Below are 27075 nucleotides of genomic sequence, written 5' to 3' on the forward strand. Positions count from 1 at the left end.
TTTGAAGAACATTTCCCCATCGATGATTTTCAATGAAATGCATTTTACTCGATTTTACAACGCATTTCTTGAAATGCCTGTAAACGGTGAAAATTGGACCTTTGACCTGACCTGTGACGTCATCGGTTTGACCTAGGTCAATAAAATTGGGTCACAAGGTAGTTCCCCGTTAGGGCTATCCAACATCGTTTGCCGCTTGTCGCTAGGGGGGGGGGAAATGCCCCCCCCCCCCCAACAGGGCGCGTTGCTCGGCAGAGCCCATCGGGGCGCGGGTTAAAATAGGACGAGGGGAAATAGAACGAGGAGGAGCAGGAGCTCTCCTACAAATGGGACGACAGGCGCGGCCCCGTTGGAGGGAAATCCGAATAAAAAAATGCAGAAATATGATCTTTTCACATGATGTTCACAAGACAAATGTTTACTTTATAGAGTTCAGAATTTAGTGGCGGCTCCGGACCATAATGAAACAAATCGCGTTGAATAAATTTTGTAGACTAAAATATACAGCCTAAAAACTCTTTCCGCAGTCAGGAAATCGCATACGAGAGCCTATTCAAATACATTATCTCACGCTCGCATCAATCGTACCGTACGCGATTGCCGCATGCGATTGATGCGGGAATGATTATAATGTATTTGAATAGGCTCTCGCATGCGATTTCCTGACGGCAAGAGTTTGTTTCAGCCTTAAATGTGCTCTCCGCGCGGAACTCCAACAGAACTATAGGTTTCTCCTAAATTGGTGCAGAGATGTCGTCACCAGGGAAATAAAGCAATGAATAGCGAATACCAAAAGCATTTTTATTAGTGACCGAGGATGCTGTTAAAAAAAAGGGCCGGGGATGACCACTAATCTGTGGTGATAAAGATCATTATAAAAAACAACAGTAGACGGCAGTGACTTCCAGCTGTTAGTACTACCACATAAATGACATCCTACTAGTGCCACCACTAAATAATACAGCTTTTTGTTCAACCGACATAATTATTATTATTTCTGACCAGCATTTAGCTGACACATCACAAAACACCACATAGCGTCCAGTATGCAGACAACGTGACAGCAGCGTTCATCATATCATTTTGTACACTTCCATCGTCCATTGGTCACTCCCATGGTGGCAGTGCCTGACGAGGTGCCTCTCTTATGGTGACCTGACCGACTCGTCCCACCATGTAAGTACTAGCTGCACACCAGGGACACAGCGCCTCAACCCCACCACGGTCGACGGTAGAAACACAGCGGTTCTACCCCCGCGGGCCCGCGGCTCCAGTTATCCGGATAGAAGCGCTCCGCCTCGTCACAGAAGCACCTCCTCCCCTCCCCAGCCCCGGGTGACAGTCGCGCTGACCTGTCACATCACCAGGGTGCCCTCGGCCATCTGATGCCGCAGCGAGGTCAGCTGGGAGGCCACCTCCTCCTGCTCCAACTCCTCGGCACTGGGGTGGCTCATACGCGCCGACACTCGCTCCAGCAGCTGGCTGTACAGCAAGTGGCACGGTATCACTCCGCGGTGGGTCTGTGAAAACAGACACAACACACGTCAGCGGTCAGAGGGGTAGTGGCCTCGCTGTAACCTCTTCATTAACCCTCGCCCGCACATGGGGGGGGGGGGGTGGTTGCCACCCCCCCCCCAGGCAGTCTTTCTGCTCTGCACTCAACATTTTTAGAGCTAGAAGGCTGATTTTTCGTATAGCTGCTCGTCTATCCTTTCTTGATGTCCACTGAAAATTTCAAGTTTCTGTGATTTTTGGTTTCGGAGATATGACCTTGTTTTTCAGGTCATGTCATGACCCAAATGGCCAATTCTCAACATCTTGCGTTTGCCATGGGCCTTGTGAGCTTTTGACACCCTGATTTCGGCCTTTTTTGCCAGTCTTACCTCCCACCTATCATGGAACATGTTGTTCGACGATGTACAGGGGTCAAGGTCAGGGTCAAGGTCAACCTAGGTCATCTAAGATAATTGCGTTTTAGGCAAGCTGAATTTATTTTTTGTGAAGTTTTTTGACTGCATTTTTGGTAAAAGCTTCTCAGATCATGATTTCATGTGATATGGACCCAAAAACAATCGGTGCACACATCAGTATACACACAGACACACACAGACATACAAACACATATAATTGACCTTGACCTAACTTGACCTGGAATGACCTCAGCAGCAAAATTCTGGTCGGATAGTGTGACAAAGAGGTTCTAGCTGGCTTGGCACCAGAAAACAGCATCGTCATCGGTATTTGATAAGCAGCGCACTTGATATCCAACGGTGACCCAAAACAGCAATATTTTTTAGTTTGACCTGACCTGGAAGGTCAATGATTGACCTGAGAAGGTAAAACTGGGTATCATTGGATTCGTCTCTTCCCAAAGAATCTTTTTGGTCTTTACTGCTAAGCTCTATCTCCAACAGGAACGAAATGGCGCGGGGTGGTGGTGGCAACCCCCCCCCCCCCCATGTGCGTTCTAGGATGGGAAAATGGCATGTGCGGGCGAGGGTTAACAGACAGTCAAAATGGGTGAGGTTCCTGAGCGCTGTCCATGGAGCCAATGACGACGGTACCGGCCGCCACACGGGCAGCATCGCCGAATCAGCGACATCTATACACAAAACGGAAACTGTACGTTCTCCTGAATGCTGTATGATGTAATAAAAATGAAATCCTCTGACAGCGTTTTATTATAGGGGGTTAAATAAGGATAAAATGTTACCGGGACTGGAAGACTACAAGTCCTCGTTAGAGACTGTCAGTGCGGGTATTCAGCCGAACACTGACCTGGAGGGCGTCTCTGAGGTGCCACAGGTTCACCGACTGCCGGGGTGTCACCGTCTGGTCTCCGCAGGCCAGCTGCTGCATAGCCCGCCGCTCGGCCTCGGCGTCACCGACCTGCGCCGCCGGCTGTGACCTGGCGACACGACACACGGGTCACACGGGCCGCGCCGCCGGCGGCCGGTTAACGAACCCCAGCTCGGCGCCGGCCGCAACGGGGCACAGGTCATCGACTGGAGATTAATACCGATAGCCATACGGCCCGGGTCGGCGACCACTCCGTGTCCAGAGGCCGTTTCTGCGCTGTGGTGACCGCGCGGACCATAACAGAGCGGAGAACGACCCGCATTAAACTGCAGGTGACGAGAGAATACGAAACAGCAGACAAGGCCGAATGAAAGGGAACCGAGATGGCTGATGACAAACGCGATAGTACGACACCCTCTCCTCTCTCCTCTCGGCTCTCCATCCCCTCTGCACCCACTCCCGCCTCCTCACCCGTCAGGCGGCGGCGGTAGGCTGGCGGTGTTCCTCAGGTATGGGTTGGGCGCGCCGGTGCCAATGCCGTACAGGAACCGCCCGTTCCTCAGTCGGTAGCCGCTCTTACGGCTCAGGACGGAGGTGAGCACGTTCTTCAGACATTGCTGTGGGTGGAGAGAACACGTAGTTCAGAATAGAGATCAGCGCGTTATTGGTGTGTTGCTGTATTGCTGTGCCGATCAGCATTGCTGCAGGTACAGAGTCCGTGAGAAGCGGGTTACTCATTAAAGCATCGAGAATGACAGGAACAGATGGGTTAAATGATGAATGCATTTCATTGCAAATATGCCTGACCGTGCGAAGATAGCAGTTTGCCTGTCCAGGTAAATAACTCCAAGTGTCCATGACGATGACACCAATGTAATGGGCAATTTTTAGCAACAGAGTTCACAACCACTTAGCTGTCTAAAAATACACGATCACTTATCATCTTTATATTACAACACACCGCGTTTCGCCATCGCGATAGCGTCCATCCTGACCCAGCACCACCATTTGACCTGATCCGGCGCGTTCGCGGTCAAGCGGCCCATCTGTTGCCCAGGGCACGTCTGCGCAATACGGGGCGCCGCCCGCAGTCGGCGCACGCTCGGGCCGTCCGCGGGGTAACCCGTTGTCACCGTTAACACCCCGGGGTGCCGATTGACCGGTCAGCCGGGGGACACTGACCGAGCAGAGACCGTGGCCAGGCCGGTCAGCGGGTGGTCTGTCCAATTACCGTGACACCCACCCCTCACGGCCGGGGCTGTCACAACCGGCCACCAGAGACCGGCGGCGCCCTGTCTGCCCGTCACGACAGGCGGCGGCGCGTGCTGCTGGGCCGCCCCCTCCACACCCTCAATGGGTCGTGGCCCGGAGACAATACCGCGACCCTCGGCTGTCGTCAGTCCCCTCACTCACCGAGTAATTACAGCATCCAGTGTCGGAAAACGTAACAGCTACCTCCCCCGATATCGATCGAAAATAGATCAACTGGACTACCTTGACCCAACCACATCCACAAATCACTGCCAGAAGTGTCTTATCGGCGGCCTCCTTCGCACCCCTGTCTACCCACTTCCTGCATATATTGCCTTACACGACGTTCCCAAAGACGGTCAGGCAGCTTCATAAGCATCTTACAGCGACCTCTCTCGGAGCCCCTACTTACTTTTATGCGTATGTCCTACATTTTTAGCGCATATTATTCTATGCATCCATTATATTTACACCACTCCTCTGTGTCTTAATAGTTTCCAAGTACCCTCTAATACACAATCAGTCAAACTACGCGCTGATTCTCTATACCCACAGTCATCGCCCAGCCACCCCAAGTCCTCACCTGCACTGCCAGCATGACAACATCCACAGCATTGTCCGCCACCGAGTCTAGACCGGCCTGCCAGGCGGCCAGATACATCCTGCCGTGCACCAGTCGCCGGTCGGGCAGCTGGCGTCGTCGTTCGATCAGCAGTGAGCCGTCCGCGGCGGCGGGCGGCAGCTCCGGAGGCGGGGTGGCACGCACCGGCGGAGGGACCGCCTGCGCCGGATCCGCCGGCTCGTAACGGTGCTGACGGATGGAGAGGAGGACGGTTGGACAAGCGGATGGACATACAAGTGGCTAGACTATCAGAGACACGGTCTTCATCAGAGACACGGATAAGCGAGCACACGTACACCATGAAAACTCGGGCGCTTTGAGGCAGTATGAGATCATCGTAAATCAGGCTGAACAGTGAACATGTAACCAGAAAGGGTAATGTCAATCAGCAAACAAACGCGCTAACGCAAAAGCGGTGAAAACCGTAGGATAACGGGCACATACGGAGCGCTACGTTCTATTATTTGTTTGTACAGCCGATCTATGGATATGCGAAACGTGCCTATTGGCCGTGTCAGATGTGTAGCCTGCCCGAAAACTTATGTTCACCTCCTAGATAAGCGGACAGACGGACAGGGTAGCTCGGTGAGACCGGAGCAGGAAGGGGTTCGGTCGCTGCAGATCAGTTCACGCGGAGACCGTATCGGGCGCTCTGCACTATCGCCGGGTCAGTGGTTGTGTCAGAGGTCAGCCCTGGGGTCAGAGATCAGCCGAGGGGTCAGAGGTCGACCAGGGACCAACGAGTGAGTCGGCGGGTGGGCCGCGGGGAGTGACACGCCGGGTCGCCCCCCTGTCACGACCGGGGGAAGTTGGGCGTTGAAACTTCACCGACGGAAGTGTGCCTCAGTCGCGGATTGTGGTCGGATCAAACGACATTACGCAATGTCACAGAGAGCCCGTGCCGGGTCTCCACGGCGGCATTATGCAGAAATATGGCATAGTCACGTACCATCCTCTCCTCACATTCACATAAACTAGAGATGAATGAGGATGCAGGGATAGTCAGTGTGCCTCCCTCTTTATGACGACAATCAAACCACTGACAGAGCCCTTGTTACGTCGCGGTGACACAAGAGGGTCAAAGGCTCTAGATCAGCGAACTGGGAACCCTGGGAGGTCCAGCTCATGACCGCCATCACGTATCGCCGATACACAGCCTCGCGTGATAGCGTACTTCGATTCGTACCTCCTCGTGAGAGATAACTTATTGGGAACAGATAGCCAGGACGGCGAACAGCATGCATGGAAAAGGTCTGCAAAACTTATGACCGCGTGCAATGTCACGGGGCACCAGAGTTGTAGTCGAGAGATACGTGAGCGCAATATGTCTTGCTAGCCAATGACTTAGTACCATGTTCAACCATCGATAAAAGGCTCATTATGCTTGGTAGTACAGTGTGAGTGCAAATACTGTGTTGCACGCAGAATAAGATCAGATTCACTCGTCACAATTAAAAGAAATTATATGTTTTCCAATACAGACACAATAAGCATTGTTTCGCTGTTTCTAGATTTCCAAAAATAACACAAAACACAAACACTTCCAACCAGTCCAAACATATTGAAATTATAGACGTAACGTAAGGTTCTGTGTGTCGCTGGGATAGAGGGAGGGGCATTCCTGGTCACCCGTTCATGGGTGGCGATGTAGAAAAAAATAACTACGGGAAGATCGCACAATCAATATTGCGTCATCTACGGAGGGCGGAGCGCACTTTATATTGTGAAATCTTTCGTATTTACATCTGAAATCTAAATTTAAAAAAGCGAAGCGCGGATGACAATGAAGACTGAGGTTCCAGAGGACCGAAAACAGAAGGGAAATTTTCACAAAAATCACCATCCTCCCTTCACACCCCGCCAACCGATGAAACTAACGCAACCACCGTAACTAACCTGATCCATCCTCTCTGACCACACCGTGACCTACCGAGAACGGTGACGGCGGTCGTCGCTTGCGTTTCCTGCCGAAGGTTCGCGTCTGGTTCTTGATGAGCGCCACCTTCTCCCTGATCTGGGCAGAGGAGGACGTACTGGTGTCCTCGGCGGGCACGTCGCTGGAGCAGAGAGGGACGGTGAGCGGTGGGTCACAGTGGCGGGAAGTGACGAACATGACAGGGTTACCACTTGCCAGAGGTCATGCAAGTGAAGTGTGGTTCAAACAGTTCCCTTGTCTGGATATAGATAAACAGTGGTCATACATACCCCAGATTGCACTTGTTGAGAAGTGCCAGAAGGAAGTTGTTGTGTAGATGGACCTGGCCAGATGGGAAGAGCCATCTTGATTTGGTGTCAAATTCCTCCTTGGATATCTGAAAAAAAAAAAACATTCATAAATATCTTAAACAAATGAATTAATTCAGATACAAAACAAATCAAATAGAAAGCATTTATGCTTTTCATCCAGTTCAATGCATTCCTTCTACATAGTGATACCTATGTGATGGATGACTGCCTTAAAGGAATGAACTATTTGAGTGGACTTCGTGCACTGAGCCACAGACTTCTCTATATATAGAGAAGTCTGTGACTGAGCCAATGCCATGTCTGTCCCAAGATTCTTTCAGATAGTCTGTCCCATCCACATTTATATCACCAGTATAACGCCTTTTGGGGCGACTAACGGAGCGAGCGAGGGGGTGAGTCTTGCACGTGCGAAATTTCGAGGGGGTACCTCCAACTGACTTGTGCACGGCACCCTACTGACCGGTTTCTAGCGATGTGCCAAATTTGAGCACAATCGGCCCAGCCGTTCTCGAGATCTGGGAGCGGCACCCTGCACGTGCACACGTGCAAAATGGGTCCCAACTGACCTGTACACGGCACCCTACTAACTGGTCCCTAACTGTGTACCAAATTTGAGCGCCATCGGTCCAGCCGTTCTCGAGATCTGGAAACGACCCCTGCACGTGCGCACGTGCAGCAGCACCCCAACTCTGGCACATGGATATGCAGTGCCTAGTGGGTGCCTACCTACATACCAACTTTCAGCGCAATCGGCCAAGTAGTTACCGAGATATTGCAACAATTACAAAACTGACACCTCTTCGTTTTGCACGTGGCACGTGCATAAGGGGTCACCCACATGCATCGGGAATAGTCCAATACTTGGTAGAAGGAATGAAGCTACCCTACAAAAATTACCGCATGTAAATCGGTCAAGTGGTTGCTGAGATATAAGCCTCGCAAAAGCGTCCGCACGGCCGGCCGGCCGGCCGGCCGCTCATACTCAGAAATTTCCGTTATTCTACGTAAGACTCCGCTCGCTTTGCTCGCTCCGTAAAAAGGGACTATTGCCATGACATGTGAATACCATTCTTTACAATGTGCTGGCAAACAGACTATGTCATTGACAATATACCAGCAAAATCATGACATTACCACAGGAGCATTCACCAGTAGCATCTGAGTAGATAAAAATAATGGTGGCATCAAAGCTGTATTTTACTATCAGAATCATATCATGCTTTTACCAACCATGGACTTACCTTAACTTTGAACCATAGTTTGAGATTATTGAAGTACCTGTAATGCAAGGTTCAGCAGTCAGGCCCAAAACATATACTAAACCACATCACAAAAAAAAACAACAAATCTACCAATTTAGAAGCTTAAAAGAGTCAATTTTGAATAACAATTGGTTAACATGCAGGCGAAGTACCATTTACTTACTGCTTAGTTCCTTCTTCACCTAGGGCAGCCTCCAGTTCATGTCTTGCTTTGTTCAAATCATCCATTACAGATGCCAGGGGATCTCACAAAATGTTGATACTGTGACTTGTCTTATCCTTCTCTGCAAAGAAAATGCATCAGCAATTTAGTCATGGATTGCATAATATCAAAACTGTTGTTGAAAAATATTGTTGAAAAAATATTGTTGAGGCTGACTCAAACGTGGTCAGCCTCAACAAGTCAACAGTCTGAACTAAGACATTTGCTATGACAGTACCAATTAATATCATTTCTTTTATAATTAATTAGCTCAAGCTAGCCTTATTTAACTTTTTTTCTCAATTCATTTATCAATTTTTCTGAATTCTCAGACCAAACCAAAACAGTCCTTAGATGGTAAAAGTAAAGGTGATGAGCTTCAATATACCATAGGATGAAACACAGTTGAATAAAAATATTTGATGTCATCAACTTACTACTAATACAAAACTAAAAATATAAATATTTTACCTAGGGTCTGTTCCCGTCGCTCCTCCCAAAAAATCTCGGATGAGGTTGGATGAGCTTGGAGGAGAGCCGTTTCAGAGGAGCCACGGGAACATTTTCGCGAGGAAATCAGCTGTTTGCGGGCTGTAACGGTTGGCGATTTATGGCGCGCAAACATAAATCAAGAGATAATAATCGCTTTCTAATAAAATAACCTTAGATTAATATCAAACATTACTATTTAAAGATATCCAATCGTCATGAATCACTAAAATCATTTCCACTTCCCTCAAATCTCATTTATAAACAATTCACATTTATATTACGTGCGCCAAATATGTCTACGCAAGAGCCTCCTCCAAAAAACCAACTTTCGTTTGGGATGAGGGAGGAGGCAAATAGTGGTGGTGAGATGTGAAATCAAGATGAGCTTGGAGGAGCTTGGAGGAGCGACGGGAACGATTTTTTGAAACGATAGGAGGTTAGAGGAGCTTGGAGGAGGTTAGAGGAGCGACGGGAACAAACCCTAACTAACGCGCTGCTCCTCTCTGGATGTTTTAGTAAACTTGGTCATATATGACGCAGGTGTTACAATTTACAACAAGGGAAAGTTCATTGCATCATGTATATATAATATACTTACGTCATAAGTTTCAAACGAATTATCATAGCGATATCCTAATGCTCGTCTTTATATCCATTTCTAAGTGTCATTTGTTGTTTTACATATTACTCATATCACGCAGATTGAATAGACAAAAGTTTAGGTGATTTAATTTCATTTTACGAAAAATCAGGCTCACATGGGTAATATCTATACGTTGACTAGCAAGTTAAAACTAATGACGTTTTACACGTACTAAAATCAACCGTATCCGTATATACGGCCCTGCACCACATGAGATTTTGTGGCGGATGTGTGTATGGGTATAATTTTTATTTCTGCAATTCAAATTCACGCTGCAATTGATTGAACGTTTTTTGCTCTACGACAAAAGAAAGACTCAGGTTTCGTCGTGCGCACTTTTCCTCGTTCTCCATAGAAGGTAGAACGTGCCAGCCTCTAACAATAAGAGTTTGTGTGCAATGTGCAGTGCGGTGACAGATTGCCATTTAGGTACCTATCACTCTCCTCCATGCTATCACTATGACATTTATGTAACGGAAGTTGGCACAGATTCAGCACAGATTCAGCACAGCACAGATTCGGTAGGGGGAAAAAAGGCCCCGGTAGAGGGAAACCTTTATGACCCGTTTTCCCCTAGAAATGACGTCACAAAGAGGTAAAAATGGGTATCAATCGAAAGTTCTCGTTTACCCAGACACAGTCCTGCAGGAAAATTTCACTTTTTCCCCATAGGAAAGTTTGTACGGGAAAATCAAAATTTTGGGTCAATGGGGGGTCCCCCCGATTTCGTTCAAAATCGGCACACAGGTGCCCCACCACCAGCCGAGAAACTTTCCCCAAAACGGTCCCCGTTGCATTGACGTTTAAGGCCCGTAAAGCCCCCTAGACTCGTAAAATATCCGTAAAATCGCCTTTGTACGGACAAAAAAGTGGTGCTATGGTAAAAATGGGTATCAATCGAAAGCTCTCGTTTACCCAGACACAGCCCTGCAGGAAAATTTCACTTTTTCCCCATAGGAAAGATTTTACGGGAAAATCAAAATTTTGGGTCAATGGGGGGTCCCCCCCGATTTCGTTCAAAATCGGCACACAGGTGCCCCACCACCAGCCGAGAAACTTTCCCCAAAACGGTCCCCGTTGCATTGACGTTTAAGGCCCGTAAAGCCCCCTAGACTCGTAAAATATCCGTAAAATCGCCTTTGTACGGACAAAAAAGTGGTGCTATGGTAAAAATGGGTATCAATCGAAAGCTCTCGTTTACCCAGACACAGTCCTGCAGGAAAATTTCACTTTTTCCCCATAGGAAAGTTTGTACGGGAAAATCAAAATTTTGGTTCAATGGGGGGTCCCCCCGATTTCGTTCAAAATCGGCACACAGGTGCCCCACCACCAGCCGAGAAACTTTCCCCAAAACGGTCCCCGTTGCATTGACGTTTAAGGCCCGTAAAGCCCCCTAGACTCGTAAAATATCCGTAAAATCGCCTTTGTACGGACAAAAAAGTGGTGCTATGGTAAAAATGGGTATCAATCGAAAGCTCTCGTTTACCCAGACACAGTCCTGCAGGAAAATTTCACTTTTTCCCCATAGGAAAGATTTTACGGGAAAATCAAAATTTTGGGTCAATGGGGGGGTCCCCCCCCCGATTTCGTTCAAAATCGGCACACAGGTGCCCCACCACCAGCCGAGAAACTTTCCCCAAAACGGTCCCCGTTGCATTGACGTTTAAGGCCCGTAAAGCCCCCTAGACTCGTAAAATATCCGTAAAATCGCCTTTGTACGGACAAAAAAGTGGTGCTATGGTAAAAATGGGTATCAATCGAAAGCTCTCGTTTACCCAGACACAGTCCTGCAGGAAAATTTCACTTTTTCCCCATAGGAAAGTTTGTACGGGAAAATCAAAATTTTGGGTCAATGGGGGGTCCCCCCCCCGATTTCGTTCAAAATCGGCACACAGGTGCCCCACCACCAGCCGAGAAACTTTCCCCAAAACGGTCCCCGTTGCATTGACGTTTAAGGCCCGTAAAGCCCCCTAGACTCGTAAAATATCCGTAAAATCGCCTTTGTACGGACAAAAAAGTGGTGCTGTGGTAAAAATGGGTATCAATCGAAAGCTCTCGTTTACCCAGACACAGTCCTGCAGGAAAATTTCACTTTTTCCCCATAGGAAAGATTTTACGGGAAAATCAAAATTTTGGGTCAATGGGGGGTCCCCCCCGATTTCGTTCAAAATCGGCACACAGGTGCCCCACCACCAGCCGAGAAACTTTCCCCAAAACGGTCCCCGTTGCATTGACGTTTAAGGCCCGTAAAGCCCCCTAGACTCGTAAAATATCCGTAAAATCGCCTTTGTACGGACAAAAAAGTGGTGCTATGGTAAAAATGTGTATCAATCGAAAGCTCTCGTTTACCCAGACACAGTCCTGCAGGAAAATTTCACTTTTTCCCCATAGGAAAGTTTGTACGGGAAAATCAAAATTTTGGGTCAATGGGGGGTCCCCCCCGATTTCGTTCAAAATCGGCACACAGGTGCCCCACCACCAGCCGAGAAACTTTCCCCAAAACGGTCCCCGTTGCATTGACGTTTAAGGCCCGTAAAGCCCCCTAGACTCGTAAAATATCCGTAAAATCGCCTTTGTACGGACAAAAAAGTGGTGCTATGGTAAAAATGGGTATCAATCGAAAGCTCTCGTTTACCCAGACACAGTCCTGCAGGAAAATTTCACTTTTTCGCCATAGGAAAGATTTTACGGGAAAATCAAAATTTTGGGTCAATGGGGGGTCCCCCCCGATTTCGTTCAAAATCGGCACACAGGTGCCCCACCACCAGCCGAGAAACTTTCCCCAAAACGGTCCCCGTTGCATTGACGTTTAAGGCCCGTAAAGCCCCCTAGACTCGTAAAATATCCGTAAAATCGCCTTTGTACGGACAAAAAAGTGGTGCTATGGTAAAAATGGGTATCAATCGAAAGCTCTCGTTTACCCAGACACAGTCCCGCAGGAAAATTTCACTTTTTCCCCATAGGAAAGATTTTACGGGAAAATCAAAATTTTGGGTCAATGGGGGGTCCCCCCCGATTTCGTTCAAAATCGGCACACAGGTGCCCCACCACCAGCCGAGAAACTTTCCCCAAAACGGTCCCCGTTGCATTGACGTTTAAGGCCCGTAAAGCCCCCTAGACTCGTAAAATATCCGTAAAATCGCCTTTGTACGGACAAAAAAGTGGTGCTATGGTAAAAATGGGTATCAATCGAAAGCTCTCGTTTACCCAGACACAGTCCTGCAGGAAAATTTCACTTTTTCCCCATAGGAAAGATTTTACGGGAAAATCAAAATTTTGGGTCAATGGGGGGTCCCCCCCGATTTCGTTCAAAATCGGCACACAGGTGCCCCACCACCAGCCGAGAAACTTTCCCCAAAACGGTCCCCGTTGCATTGACGTTTAAGGCCCGTAAAGCCCCCTAGACTCGTAAAATATCCGTAAAATCGCCTTTGTACGGACAAAAAAGTGGTGCTATGGTAAAAATGGGTATCAATCGAAAGCTCTCGTTTACCCAGACACAGTCCTGCAGGAAAATTTCACTTTTTCCCCATAGGAAAGTTTGTACGGGAAAATCAAAATTTTGGGTCAATGGGGGGGGGGGGTCCCATTGATATTTTACGGATATTTTACGAGTTTAGGGGGCTTTACGGGCCTTAAACGTCAATGCAACGGGGACCGTTTTGGGGAAAGTTTCTCGGCTGGTGGTGGGGCACCTGTGTGCCGATTTTGAACGAAATCGGGGGGGACCCCCCATTGACCCAAAATTTTGATTTTCCCGTAAAATCTTTCCTATGGGAAAAAGTGAAATTTTCCTGCAGGACTGTGTCTGGGTAAACGAGAGCTTTCGATTGATACCCATTTTTACCATAGCACCACTTTTTTGTCCGTACAAAGGCGATTTTACGGATATTTTACGAGTCTAGGGGGCTTTACGGGCCTTAAACGTCAATGCAACGGGGACCGTTTTGGGGAAAGTTTCTCGGCTGGTGGTGGGGCACCTGTGTGCCGATTTTGAACGAAATCGGGGGGGGACCCCCTATTGACCTAAAATTTTGATTTTCCCGTACAAACTTTCCTATGGGGAAAAAGTGAAATTTTCCTGCAGGACTGTGTCTGGGTAAACGAGAGCTTTCGATTGATACCCATTTTTACCATAGCACCACTTTTTTGTCCGTACAAAGGCGATTTTACGGATATTTTACGAGTCTAGGGGGCTTTACGGGCCTTAAACGTCAATGCAACGGGGACCGTTTTGGGGAAAGTTTCTCGGCTGGTGGTGGGGCACCTGTGTGCCGATTTTGAACGAAATCGGGGGGGGACCCCCCATTGACCCAAAATTTTGATTTTCCCGTAAAAACTTTCCTATGGGGAAAAAGTGAAATTTTCCTGCAGGACTGTGTCTGGGTAAACGAGAGCTTTCGATTGATACCCATTTTTACCATAGCACCACTTTTTTGTCCGTACAAAGGCGATTTTACGGATATTTTACGAGTCTAGGGGGCTTTACGGGCCTTAAACGTCAATGCAACGGGGACCGTTTTGGGGAAAGTTTCTCGGCTGGTGGTGGGGCACCTGTGTGCCGATTTTGAACGAAATCGGGGGGGACCCCCCATTGACCCAAAATTTTGATTTTCCCGTAAAATCTTTCCTATGGGGAAAAAGTGAAATTTTCCTGCAGGACTGTGTCTGGGTAAACGAGAGCTTTCGATTGATACCCATTTTTACCATAGCACCACTTTTTTGTCCGTACAAAGGCGATTTTACGGATATTTTACGAGTCTAGGGGGCTTTACGGGCCTTAAACGTCAATGCAACGGGGACCGTTTTGGGGAAAGTTTCTCGGCTGGTGGTGGGGCACCTGTGTGCCGATTTTGAACGAAATCGGGGGGGACCCCCCATTGACCCAAAATTTTGATTTTCCTGTACAAACTTTCCTATGGGGAAAAAGTGAAATTTTCCTGCAGGACTGTGTCTGGGTAAACGAGAGCTTTCGATTGATACCCATTTTTACCATAGCACCACTTTTTTGTCCGTACAAAGGCGATTTTACGGATATTTTACGAGTCTAGGGGGCTTTACGGGCCTTAAACGTCAATGCAACGGGGACCGTTTTGGGGAAAGTTTCTCGGCTGGTGGTGGGGCACCTGTGTGCCGATTTTGAACGAAATCGGGGGGGACCCCCCATTGACCCAAAATTTTGATTTTCCCGTAAAATCTTTCCTATGGGGAAAAAGTGAAATTTTCCTGCAGGACTGTGTCTGGGTAAACGAGAGCTTTCGATTGATACCCATTTTTACCATAGCACCACTTTTTTGTCCGTACAAAGGCGATTTTACGGATATTTTACGAGTCTAGGGGGCTTTACGGGCCTTAAACGTCAATGCAACGGGGACCGTTTTGGGGAAAGTTTCTCGGCTGGTGGTGGGGCACCTGTGTGCCGATTTTGAACGAAATCGGGGGGGACCCCCTATTGACCCAAAATTTTGATTTTCCCGTACAAACTTTCCTATGGGGAAAAAGTGAAATTTTCCTGCAGGACTGTGTCTGGGTAAACGAGAGCTTTCGATTGATACCCATTTTTACCATAGCACCACTTTTTTGTCCGTACAAAGGCGATTTTACGGATATTTTACGAGTCTAGGGGGCTTTACGGGCCTTAAACGTCAATGCAACGGGGACCGTTTTGGGGAAAGTTTCTCGGCTGGTGGTGGGGCACCTGTGTGCCGATTTTGAACGAAATCGGGGGGGACCCCCCATTGACCCAAAATTTTGATTTTCCCGTACAAACTTTCCTATGGGGAAAAAGTGAAATTTTCCTGCAGGACTGTGTCTGGGTAAACGAGAGCTTTCGATTGATACCCATTTTTACCATAGCACCACTTTTTTGTCCGTACAAAGGCGATTTTACGGATATTTTACGAGTCTAGGGGGCTTTACGGGCCTCAAACGTCAATGCAACGGGGACCGTTTTGGGGAAAGTTTCTCGGCTGGTGGTGGGGCACCTGTGTGCCGATTTTGAACGAAATCGGGGGGGACCCCCCATTGACCCAAAATTTTGATTTTCCCGTAAAATCTTTCCTATGGGGAAAAAGTGAAATTTTCCTGCAGGACTGTGTCTGGGTAAACGAGAGCTTTCGATTGATACCCATTTTTACCATAGCACCACTTTTTTGTCCGTACAAAGGCGATTTTACGGATATTTTACGAGTCTAGGGGGCTTTACGGGCCTTAAACGTCAATGCAACGGGGACCGTTTTGGGGAAAGTTTCTCGGCTGGTGGTGGGGCACCTGTGTGCCGATTTTGAACGAAATCGGGGGGGACCCCCCATTGACCCAAAATTTTGATTTTCCCGTACAAACTTTCCTATGGGGAAAAAGTGAAATTTTCCTGCAGGACTGTGTCTGGGTAAACGAGAGCTTTCGATTGATACACATTTTTACCATAGCACCACTTTTTTGTCCGTACAAAGGCGATTTTACGGATATTTTACGAGTCTAGGGGGCTTTACGGGCCTTAAACGTCAATGCAACGGGGACCGTTTTGGGGAAAGTTTCTCGGCTGGTGGTGGGGCACCTGTGTGCCGATTTTGAACGAAATCGGGGGGGACCCCCATTGACCCAAAATTTTGATTTTCCCGTACAAACTTTCCTATGGGGAAAAAGTGAAATTTTCCTTCAGGACTGTGTCTGGGTAAACGAGAGCTTTCGATTGATACCCATTTTTACCATAGCACCACTTTTTTGTCCGTACAAAGGCGATTTTACGGATATTTTACGAGTCTAGGGGGCTTTACGGGCCTTAAACGTCAATGCAACGGGGACCGTTTTGGGGAAAGTTTCTCGGCTGGTGGTGGGGCACCTGTGTGCCGATTTTGAACGAAATCGGGGGGGACCCCCCCATTGACCCAAAATTTTGATTTTCCCGTACAAACTTTCCTATGGGGAAAAAGTGAAATTTTCCTGCAGGACTGTGTCTGGGTAAACGAGAGCTTTCGATTGATACCCATTTTTACCATAGCACCACTTTTTTGTCCGTACAAAGGCGATTTTACGGATATTTTACGAGTCTAGGGGGCTTTACGGGCCTTAAACGTCAATGCAACGGGGACCGTTTTGGGGAAAGTTTCTCGGCTGGTGGTGGGGCACCTGTGTGCCGATTTTGAACGAAATCGGGGGGGACCCCCCATTGACCCAAAATTTTGATTTTCCCGTAAAATCTTTCCTATGGGGAAAAAGTGAAATTTTCCTGCAGGACTGTGTCTGGGTAAACGAGAGCTTTCGATTGATACCCATTTTTACCATAGCACCACTTTTTTGTCCGTACAAAGGCGATTTTACGGATATTTTACGAGTCTAGGGGGCTTTACGGGCCTTAAACGTCAATGCAACGGGGACCGTTTTGGGGAAAGTTTCTCGGCTGGTGGTGGGGCACCTGTGTGCCGATTTTGAACGAAATCGGGGGGGACCCCCCATTGACCCAAAATTTTGATTTTCCCGTACAAACTTTCCTATGGGGAAAAAGTGAAATTTTCCTGCAGGACTGTGTCTGGGTAAACGAGAGCTTTCGATTGATACCCATTTTTACCATAGCACCACTTTTTTGTCCGTACAAAGGCGATTTTACGGATATTTTACGAGTCTAGGGGGCTTTACGGGCCTTAAACGTCAATGCAACGGGGACCGTTTTGGGGAAAGTTTCTCGGCTGGTGGTGGGGCACCTGTGTGCCGATTTTGAACGAAATCGGGGGGGACCCCCCATTGACCCAAAATTTTGATTTTCCCGTACAAACTTTCCTATGGGGAAAAAGTGAAATTTTCCTGCAGGACTGTGTCTGGGTAAACGAGAGCTTTCGATTGATACCCATTTTTACCATAGCACCACTTTTTTGTCCGTACAAAGGCGATTTTACGGATATTTTACGAGTCTAGGGGGCTTTACGGGCCTTAAACGTCAATGCAACGGGGACCGTTTTGGGGAAAGTTTCTCGGCTGGTGGTGGGGCACCTGTGTGCCGATTTTGAACGAAATCGGGGGGGACCCCCCATTGACCCAAAATTTTGATTTTCCCGTACAAACTTTCCTATGGGGAAAAAGTGAAATTTTCCTGCAGGACTGTGTCTGGGTAAACGAGAGCTTTCGATTGATACCCATTTTTACCATAGCACCACTTTTTTGTCCGTACAAAGGCGATTTTACGGATATTTTACGAGTCTAGGGGGCTTTACGGGCCTCAAACGTCAATGCAACGGGGACCGTTTTGGGGAAAGTTTCTCGGCTGGTGGTGGGGCACCTGTGTGCCGATTTTGAACGAAATCGGGGGGGACCCCCCATTGACCCAAAATTTTGATTTTCCCGTAAAATCTTTCCTATGGGGAAAAAGTGAAATTTTCCTGCAGGACTGTGTCTGGGTAAACGAGAGCTTTCGATTGATACCCATTTTTACCATAGGACCACTTTTTTGTCCGTACAAAGGCGATTTTACGGATATTTTACGAGTCTAGGGGGCTTTACGGGCCTTAAACGTCAATGCAACGGGGACCGTTTTGGGGAAAGTTTCTCGGCTGGTGGTGGGGCACCTGTGTGCCGATTTTGAACGAAATCGGGGGGGACCCCCCATTGACCCAAAATTTTGATTTTCCCGTACAAACTTTCCTATGGGGAAAAAGTGAAATTTTCCTGCAGGACTGTGTCTGGGTAAACGAGAGCTTTCGATTGATACACATTTTTACCATAGCACCACTTTTTTGTCCGTACAAAGGCGATTTTACGGATATTTTACGAGTCTAGGGGGCTTTACGGGCCTTAAACGTCAATGCAACGGGGACCGTTTTGGGGAAAGTTTCTCGGCTGGTGGTGGGGCACCTGTGTGCCGATTTTGAACGAAATCGGGGGGGACCCCCATTGACCCAAAATTTTGATTTTCCCGTACAAACTTTCCTATGGGGAAAAAGTGAAATTTTCCTTCAGGACTGTGTCTGGGTAAACGAGAGCTTTCGATTGATACCCATTTTTACCATAGCACCACTTTTTTGTCCGTACAAAGGCGATTTTACGGATATTTTACGAGTCTAGGGGGCTTTACGGGCCTTAAACGTCAATGCAACGGGGACCGTTTTGGGGAAAGTTTCTCGGCTGGTGGTGGGGCACCTGTGTGCCGATTTTGAACGAAATCGGGGGGGACCCCCCCATTGACCCAAAATTTTGATTTTCCCGTACAAACTTTCCTATGGGGAAAAAGTGAAATTTTCCTGCAGGACTGTGTCTGGGTAAACGAGAGCTTTCGATTGATACCCATTTTTACCATAGCACCACTTTTTTGTCCGTACAAAGGCGATTTTACGGATATTTTACGAGTCTAGGGGGCTTTACGGGCCTTAAACGTCAATGCAACGGGGACCGTTTTGGGGAAAGTTTCTCGGCTGGTGGTGGGGCACCTGTGTGCCGATTTTGAACGAAATCGGGGGGGACCCCCCATTGACCCAAAATTTTGATTTTCCCGTAAAATCTTTCCTATGGGGAAAAAGTGAAATTTTCCTGCAGGACTGTGTCTGGGTAAACGAGAGCTTTCGATTGATACCCATTTTTACCATAGCACCACTTTTTTGTCCGTACAAAGGCGATTTTACGGATATTTTACGAGTCTAGGGGGCTTTACGGGCCTTAAACGTTAATGCAACGGGGACCGTTTTGGGGAAAGTTTCTCGGCTGGTGGTGGGGCACCTGTGTGCCGATTTTGAACGAAATCGGGGGGGACCCCCCATTGACCCAAAATTTTGATTTTCCCGTACAAACTTTCCTATGGGGAAAAAGTGAAATTTTCCTGCAGGACTGTGTCTGGGTAAACGAGAGCTTTCGATTGATACCCATTTTTACCATAGCACCACTTTTTTGTCCGTACAAAGGCGATTTTACGGATATTTTACGAGTCTAGGGGGCTTTACGGGCCTTAAACGTCAATGCAACGGGGACCGTTTTGGGGAAAGTTTCTCGGCTGGTGGTGGGGCACCTGTGTGCCGATTTTGAACGAAATCGGGGGGACCCCCCATTGACCCAAAATTTTGATTTTCCCGTACAAACTTTCCTATGGGGAAAAAGTGAAATTTTCCTGCAGGACTGTGTCTGGGTAAACGAGAGCTTTCGATTGATACCCATTTTTACCATAGCACCACTTTTTTGTCCGTACAAAGGCGATTTTACGGATATTTTACGAGTCTAGGGGGCTTTACGGGCCTTAAACGTCAATGCAACGGGGACCGTTTTGGGGAAAGTTTCTCGGCTGGTGGTGGGGCACCTGTGTGCCGATTTTGAACGAAATCGGGGGGGACCCCCCATTGACCCAAAATTTTGATTTTCCCGTACAAACTTTCCTATGGGGAAAAAGTGAAATTTTCCTGCAGGACTGTGTCTGGGTAAACGAGAGCTTTCGATTGATACACATTTTTACCATAGCACCACTTTTTTGTCCGTACAAAGGCGATTTTACGGATATTTTACGAGTCTAGGGGGCTTTACGGGCCTTAAACGTCAATGCAACGGGGACCGTTTTGGGGAAAGTTTCTCGGCTGGTGGTGGGGCACCTGTGTGCCGATTTTGAACGAAATCGGGGGGGACCCCCATTGACCCAAAATTTTGATTTTCCCGTACAAACTTTCCTATGGGGAAAAAGTGAAATTTTCCTTCAGGACTGTGTCTGGGTAAACGAGAGCTTTCGATTGATACCCATTTTTACCATAGCACCACTTTTTTGTCCGTACAAAGGCGATTTTACGGATATTTTACGAGTCTAGGGGGCTTTACGGGCCTTAAACGTCAATGCAACGGGGACCGTTTTGGGGAAAGTTTCTCGGCTGGTGGTGGGGCACCTGTGTGCCGATTTTGAACGAAATCGGGGGGGACCCCCCCATTGACCCAAAATTTTGATTTTCCCGTACAAACTTTCCTATGGGGAAAAAGTGAAATTTTCCTGCAGGACTGTGTCTGGGTAAACGAGAGCTTTCGATTGATACCCATTTTTACCATAGCACCACTTTTTTGTCCGTACAAAGGCGATTTTACGGATATTTTACGAGTCTAGGGGGCTTTACGGGCCTTAAACGTCAATGCAACGGGGACCGTTTTGGGGAAAGTTTCTCGGCTGGTGGTGGGGCACCTGTGTGCCGATTTTGAACGAAATCGGGGGGGACCCCCCATTGACCCAAAATTTTGATTTTCCCGTAAAATCTTTCCTATGGGGAAAAAGTGAAATTTTCCTGCAGGACTGTGTCTGGGTAAACGAGAGCTTTCGATTGATACCCATTTTTACCATAGCACCACTTTTTTGTCCGTACAAAGGCGATTTTACGGATATTTTACGAGTCTAGGGGGCTTTACGGGCCTTAAACGTTAATGCAACGGGGACCGTTTTGGGGAAAGTTTCTCGGCTGGTGGTGGGGCACCTGTGTGCCGATTTTGAACGAAATCGGGGGGGACCCCCCATTGACCCAAAATTTTGATTTTCCCGTACAAACTTTCCTATGGGGAAAAAGTGAAATTTTCCTGCAGGACTGTGTCTGGGTAAACGAGAGCTTTCGATTGATACCCATTTTTACCATAGCACCACTTTTTTGTCCGTACAAAGGCGATTTTACGGATATTTTACGAGTCTAGGGGGCTTTACGGGCCTTAAACGTCAATGCAACGGGGACCGTTTTGGGGAAAGTTTCTCGGCTGGTGGTGGGGCACCTGTGTGCCGATTTTGAACGAAATCGGGGGGACCCCCCATTGACCCAAAATTTTGATTTTCCCGTACAAACTTTCCTATGGGGAAAAAGTGAAATTTTCCTGCAGGACTGTGTCTGGGTAAACGAGAGCTTTCGATTGATACCCATTTTTACCATAGCACCACTTTTTTGTCCGTACAAAGGCGATTTTACGGATATTTTACGAGTCTAGGGGGCTTTACGGGCCTTAAACGTCAATGCAACGGGGACCGTTTTGGGGAAAGTTTCTCGGCTGGTGGTGGGGCACCTGTGTGCCGATTTTGAACGAAATCGGGGGGGACCCCCCATTGACCCAAAATTTTGATTTTCCCGTACAAACTTTCCTATGGGGAAAAAGTGAAATTTTCCTGCAGGACTGTGTCTGGGTAAACGAGAGCTTTCGATTGATACCCATTTTTACCATAGCACCACTTTTTTGTCCGTACAAAGGCGATTTTACGGATATTTTACGAGTCTAGGGGGCTTTACGGGCCTTAAACGTCAATGCAACGGGGACCGTTTTGGGGAAAGTTTCTCGGCTGGTGGTGGGGCACCTGTGTGCCGATTTTGAACGAAATCGGGGGGGACCCCCCATTGACCCAAAATTTTGATTTTCCCGTACAAACTTTCCTATGGGGAAAAAGTGAAATTTTCCTGCAGGACTGTGTCTGGGTAAACGAGAGCTTTCGATTGATACCCATTTTTACCTCTTTGTGACGTCATTTCTAGGGGAAAACGGGTCATAAAGGTTTCCCTCTACCGGGGCCTTTTTTCCCCCTACCGAATATGTGCTGTGCTGAATCGGTGCTGAATCTGTGCCAACTTCCGTTACATATGACATTTGCAATAACTACCGGCTGATCTCTGTTCTAGGCCCTGTTTCACCGGTGATAGCAGCAAGCTACTATCAAATTGCGCGAGCTGACGTAATGTGATGACGTCATACTGCTGACGTAAGGGGCAATTCTGGCGCACGATTGCCGCAATATTGTTTTACGTCATCAGCTAAATGTTCGAAGTTAATGTCAAAATTTTTTCCTAAACCCAACTTCTTTTAAATACATCATATTGAAAAAATATATATCCAAAAGGGGGATAATTTTTTCAGTACCTAAATTTCAGTTATTTTGCACTATCATAAGTTCAGTTTGCACTATCGTCTTTTCGCAGGCAATTCCTGTCAAATACAGGTATATCCGGTCATTCCGCACTATTTTAGTTAGTATAGAGGCGATGCCAGATCTGGCATGATAAATGGGTGTGTGGTAGCTCATTTTGCACTAAATCCGGTATATGAGCACTATTCATGATTTCACTGCCGAGCACGAGCTACTGAGCTATGATCACAGTATTCTTGAGCCTTGAGGTATGTATTTTTTATGTTGTACGTAAGTTGGACATCAAAGTATGATCCTCCATTCAGCGTATTACTTCCACGATGAAAACGGAATTGGAGCAAGTTTTGTTGCATATAGGCCCTGCCCTCTACGCAATACACCACGCCCGGTGCTGCCCCCTAACGACTAATAGGCATGCTGGGTATATACATATTAGGTAAATTTGTGGACAAAAATGCGCATCGCTTAAGTTCGTGGGACAAAATCATGTACGCAAATGTACGGTACACGGTCTGCCCACCGGCTTCATCTGGCTCACGATGCAGCGTGACCACTCATGCTCCTCAGCAGCAAAGTACCACCCCCTCGAAATGAGAGCTGGCTAGGCGTTAGGCCGCTGAACGATGAAACGCTGCTGCGAAATGCTACAATCAAGATCTCCATCTAGTTAGATGTGCGTCAATGACAGACACGTCCCTTCCACGACACGTACGGAAGGGACGTCGAGCGCTTCCTTCTAAGCATGGGAAAATGCCACCGCACAAAATTTAGATTAAGCATTTGCTACTGCAATGCTGTACCTACATGCCCATAGCGCCGTTAGATAACCTGACAGAATAAAGACAGCAGCACTGGCGGACCAGTACGCTTGGGCGGACGGTAGGACCCAACATCCTCGCGGAAATCGTCATCACTCTCCAATTTCCATGCTAAGAACCTCGCTCAGTTCACTCTTGGACAAGAAAAGGCAGGATGATCGGCACACGCTGAGGCTGCACGTAAATCAATCTATCCAAATTCCTTGCCAAATCCGTCCAAGAAGCGCGCCTTGCGTCCTATCGGTCCTCTCAAAACGCATGCGCCGAAACAGACGCTAATCGACCTGGCAACAAACAATCTGTAGCTAGTACAGACTAGTATTGTAGTTTATTTCTCCATAATATACTAAAATCCTTCTAGATTTAGTAGGGATGCCTAAACATCTACCAAAAATAGTGCGAAATGACTACCATTAGGTGCTATTCAAACTAAAAGTACTGCGATTTAGACTGAAAGCAGTGCTAAAGTCCCTTAAATAGGTGTTAAAACTGGTTAGGTGCTAAATGACCCTGTTATACCTCAAATTAACTGGAAATGCCTAGTTTTGCCGAAAATACCACAAAATGACCGGTTTTTAGTGCTGAGAAAATTACCATCCTATCAAAAATATATATACTATCATGACTGCGTAAACTCTTACTTTTAGGCTCATACGTCACTTAATGCCGCCGCCAAGGTCGCGGCAATCGTGCGCCGGAACTACCCATTACGACAACAGTATGGCGTCACGACATGACGTCAGCTCGCGAAACGTGATAGCAGCTTGCTGCTATCACCGGTGAAACAGGGCCCTAGAATACAGGGAATAGCAATAGCTGAGGATTGCCACTAATTTTTGCACAGCTTCAAGTTTCAACTGGTGCCCAGTGCTGATGCCTAAGCAATTGTAGAGCGATTTTGTGATGTTTCTTTTTCTCATTTTGACATCAACATCTGGAAATCCTTGAAGGCTGAGGGGCAAGCATTTAAATGTCAGTGGGTATTTATTTACTTTAGGTCCGCAAAACAGAGGGGTAAATAAAAGTCATTCACACGATACTCTAAGACCTCCTGATTTCATTTCTGATACTTATTCCTTCTAGAAACCAATTTAAAAGCACCAGTACACTAGTATCACCAGTGTCACCACCAACGGCCCCGCCTCCGACCGGAACTCACGTGTCAAAAGACTGTCTGCGCGGCGCACCCGCTACAAATGGTCCAACCAAGGTTGAGCGAAATTACGGATGATAATAAATTGTAAGGAAAGTGACGTCAAAATAATCGTGGCGGAGCGGTGCAGTGCCGAAGGCAATGCCTTAGGAGAGATTACAGGCAATGGTAAGTCAAATATTTTTAGGTTAAGTGGTTGTGTATCTGGCTTCAGGCCGAAGGCCTGAAGCCTGATGCATAACCACTTAACCTGAAAATATTTGACTTACCATTGCTTGCAATCTATTCATGCAAGTCACTTTTTCCTTTTCCCCCAGTAGGCAAACATCAGTAGGTCAGGTTAGGTAAGGTTTGGTTATGTTCTGTTCATTTTCTCATGCTCTATTACCTTTGCTAAATATTTTCTCTTTTTTATTCACCGTTTTTCTTGTGCTTTGGTATTATGACGTCATTTTCATAACGTCAAAAACTAATGAATATCCGCATCATTTTTTTCTTTTAAAGGGCAGCGTTGTATGTTTCGTTTTTGTCGCGGAAGCGTGCTTTCTTCAGTGTGTATTGTGCAGCTGTGCGGTGTAATGTGCTGGGGTTTTAGTACCTTATTTTACATTTTTGATGCATTTAAGCATCATATCTGAATTCAGGACATCAAATAGTGTAAGAATGTGCATTTTTTCTTGTTAAAATAATATTGCGGACCTAAAGTAAATATTTACCTGTCAGTGTGTAGTGTTTTTATTGAAAATTGTTTTTCTCCAGGCTCACAACATGGAAAAAGCAGAGTGCACCCTTGACCTGATGCAGCCCGAGGTGATGTCAGTTGAAGTGCTTCGGCAGACCCTTTCACAGGTGTGTTTCCATCAGGGCTGCGGAGTCGATGAATTTTCGGCGACTCCGACTCCGACTCCGGCTTTCTAAAACTAGCTCTGACTCCGACTCCGACTCCGGGCAGAATTGTCGACTCCGACCGACTCCAACTCCCGACTCCGACTCCGCAGACCTAGCAGGGCTGCGGAGTCGACAGATTTTCGGTGACTCCGACTCCGACTCCGGCTCAGGTTTCTAAAATCGACTCCGACTCCGACTCCGGTCACAACTGTCGACTCCGACCGACTCCGACTCCGACTCCGACTCCGACTCCGCAGCCCTGGTTTCCATATCTCACCTTTTGAATTTGATGTTATTTTATGTTTACCAAAGGAAACTGTTAAGCTATCCTTGCCTCTGGTTTGATGGGCTAAGTGACAACACAAAGCAATAGTTATAAATACTTTGGTTAGATGAAAAAATAAGGCCTCCTTCGGTAATTTGAGACTAATCTCCCTCCCTCCCCTCACTCCGGTTTCCCCGCAGCGCCTGGCGTCGACGGACGTGTCCGAGGCGCCCAAGGCAGCTCTGGTGGAGCTGTGGCACCGGCTGGTGACGCCGCTGCCACAGCGGGTGTACCGAGACACCCGCGCCGGCCGCTGGTACGCCGCCCGACAGCGCCGGCCGCGCGCCGCCCCGCCCGAGGAGAGGTCAGTGGTGTCGGCCAGCGGAGGGTCCGGGACTGAGACTGCCCGCGGCTGTAGGTCCGGGAGACACGGGGCAGGGGTGGGTCAGTGTGTGGTATGAATAGTAGTGGTAGCTGGATGCTAGCGGTGTAGTCGCGATGCAGGGTATTATATTTTATTGAGTGAAGTCTCGTTGCACTCTGATTCGTGCGATCGACACGTCTTTATTCCTCAGCTTTCTTATGATGTCAACATTCCTCAGATATGTATTTTTGCGTTTTTGTAACGTTATTTTCTTCTTTAATAGGGACTGGGAGGAGCTCAGTCCGGCTGCGCCGGGCAGTTGTCCCAAGCCCGCTACTTCCACCGCCGCTGCCTGCCGCGTGTCGGCACCTGGCGGATCGACCGCTGCGCCGCCTGGCGTCAGTCGACTGAAACCTCCACCGGCGGCCGCTGTCACCGGAGAGAAGCGCATCATCCGCCTGGGCGGCGCGGGCGGGGGCGGGGGCGGCACGAAGAGGTCCTCAGAGGGCAGTCTGGACCGAGTGGTCATCAAACGTCGCTCTAGCACCGGTGAGTCGCCTCAGGCTGCGCCCACGGCGGCGGCTGCGCCGCTTACAGTCAGCGCCGGCGGCGACACGGTCCCGTCCCCGGCGGCAGTACCCCCTAAACCACCCACGGCGCCAGCGCCCGCCGAGCCAGACCCACCGGCGACAGAACACAACGGCCACGATGACGCGGCCAGTCTCGACTGCGACATCAAGGCCAAGCTGAAGCTGGAGAAGCGGAAGATCAAGATCCGGCGGAAGTCGTCTGCGCTGGAGCCGGAGCCGAAGCGTGTGGCAGTTGACCCGTGAGTGCGGCTGTGGAAGGGGGTAAGGGAGAGGAAAGGGGCTGGTGGGAGGGCGCTGTTGGCATGACGATGGAGTCGCTATGAGATCTGTTGTCTTTTTATGTAGGTGATTTGTTGAGGTGGCAATATACTTTTTACATAATGTAACTCAGAAACAATCGTTTTATCGTTTTTGATCGGCCAAATTCAAACCTTCCACACAGCATATGACCATGACCTTTTGGATAAATATGAGGCAAGAAAGCCAAGAACAACCAACGTCTCAAACCCAAACCAAAGTCCGTCCCAAACCAAACTCAAGCCAACGGGACAAGAAAGCCACAGATTTGTAAACATTATCCTATCAGGTACATTGTGCAGATGAATAGCTTGGGAATTTAGCCCCATTTTCCTCCAAACGGA

General features: G+C 47.9%; 2 protein-coding genes across 14 annotated transcripts; one reads left to right on the top strand and one right to left on the bottom strand.

Moving 5' to 3' along the window:
• Positions 1–965: 965 nt before the first annotated feature.
• Positions 966–9390, bottom strand: LOC122377899 (transcriptional adapter 1-like). Of its 5 annotated transcripts, none has more exons than XM_043358467.1 (9): positions 9357–9390; positions 8345–8465; positions 8161–8197; positions 6878–6984; positions 6603–6729; positions 4634–4861; positions 3271–3416; positions 2779–2908; positions 966–1520 (listed from the first exon to the last, which is right to left on the bottom strand). In XM_043358467.1, the coding sequence occupies exons 2-9, from the start codon at positions 8407–8409 to the stop codon at positions 1356–1358; spliced, it is 1005 nt and encodes a 334-aa protein (XP_043214402.1). In that variant the 5' UTR covers positions 8410–8465; positions 9357–9390; the 3' UTR covers positions 966–1355. The 5 variants fall into 5 exon arrangements, with proteins under 5 accessions (XP_043214402.1, XP_043214401.1, XP_043214405.1 ...); XM_043358466.1 differs by having other exon boundaries at positions 8855–9389; XM_043358470.1 differs by lacking the exon at positions 9357–9390 and adding an exon at positions 8821–8856.
• A 330-nt stretch (positions 9391–9720) lies between these two features.
• Positions 9721–26831, top strand: LOC122377901 (mucin-1-like). Of its 9 annotated transcripts, XM_043358472.1 has the most exons (5): positions 24045–24061; positions 24172–24495; positions 25087–25176; positions 25681–25844; positions 26128–26831. In XM_043358472.1, the coding sequence occupies exons 2-5, from the start codon at positions 24493–24495 to the stop codon at positions 26675–26677; spliced, it is 807 nt and encodes a 268-aa protein (XP_043214407.1). In that variant the 5' UTR covers positions 24045–24061; positions 24172–24492; the 3' UTR covers positions 26678–26831. The 9 variants fall into 9 exon arrangements, with proteins under 9 accessions (XP_043214415.1, XP_043214413.1, XP_043214406.1 ...); XM_043358480.1 differs by lacking the exons at positions 24045–24061; positions 24172–24495 and adding an exon at positions 9721–9876; XM_043358478.1 differs by lacking the exons at positions 24045–24061; positions 24172–24495 and adding an exon at positions 9821–9947.
• The last annotated feature ends 244 nt before the right edge of the window (positions 26832–27075 follow it).

The sequence above is a fragment of the Amphibalanus amphitrite genome, unplaced genomic scaffold, assembly GCF_019059575.1.
Source record: "Amphibalanus amphitrite isolate SeventyFive unplaced genomic scaffold, NRLGWU_Aamphi_draft 000052F_arrow, whole genome shotgun sequence".
NCBI classification, from domain to species: domain Eukaryota; kingdom Metazoa; phylum Arthropoda; class Thecostraca; order Balanomorpha; family Balanidae; genus Amphibalanus; species Amphibalanus amphitrite.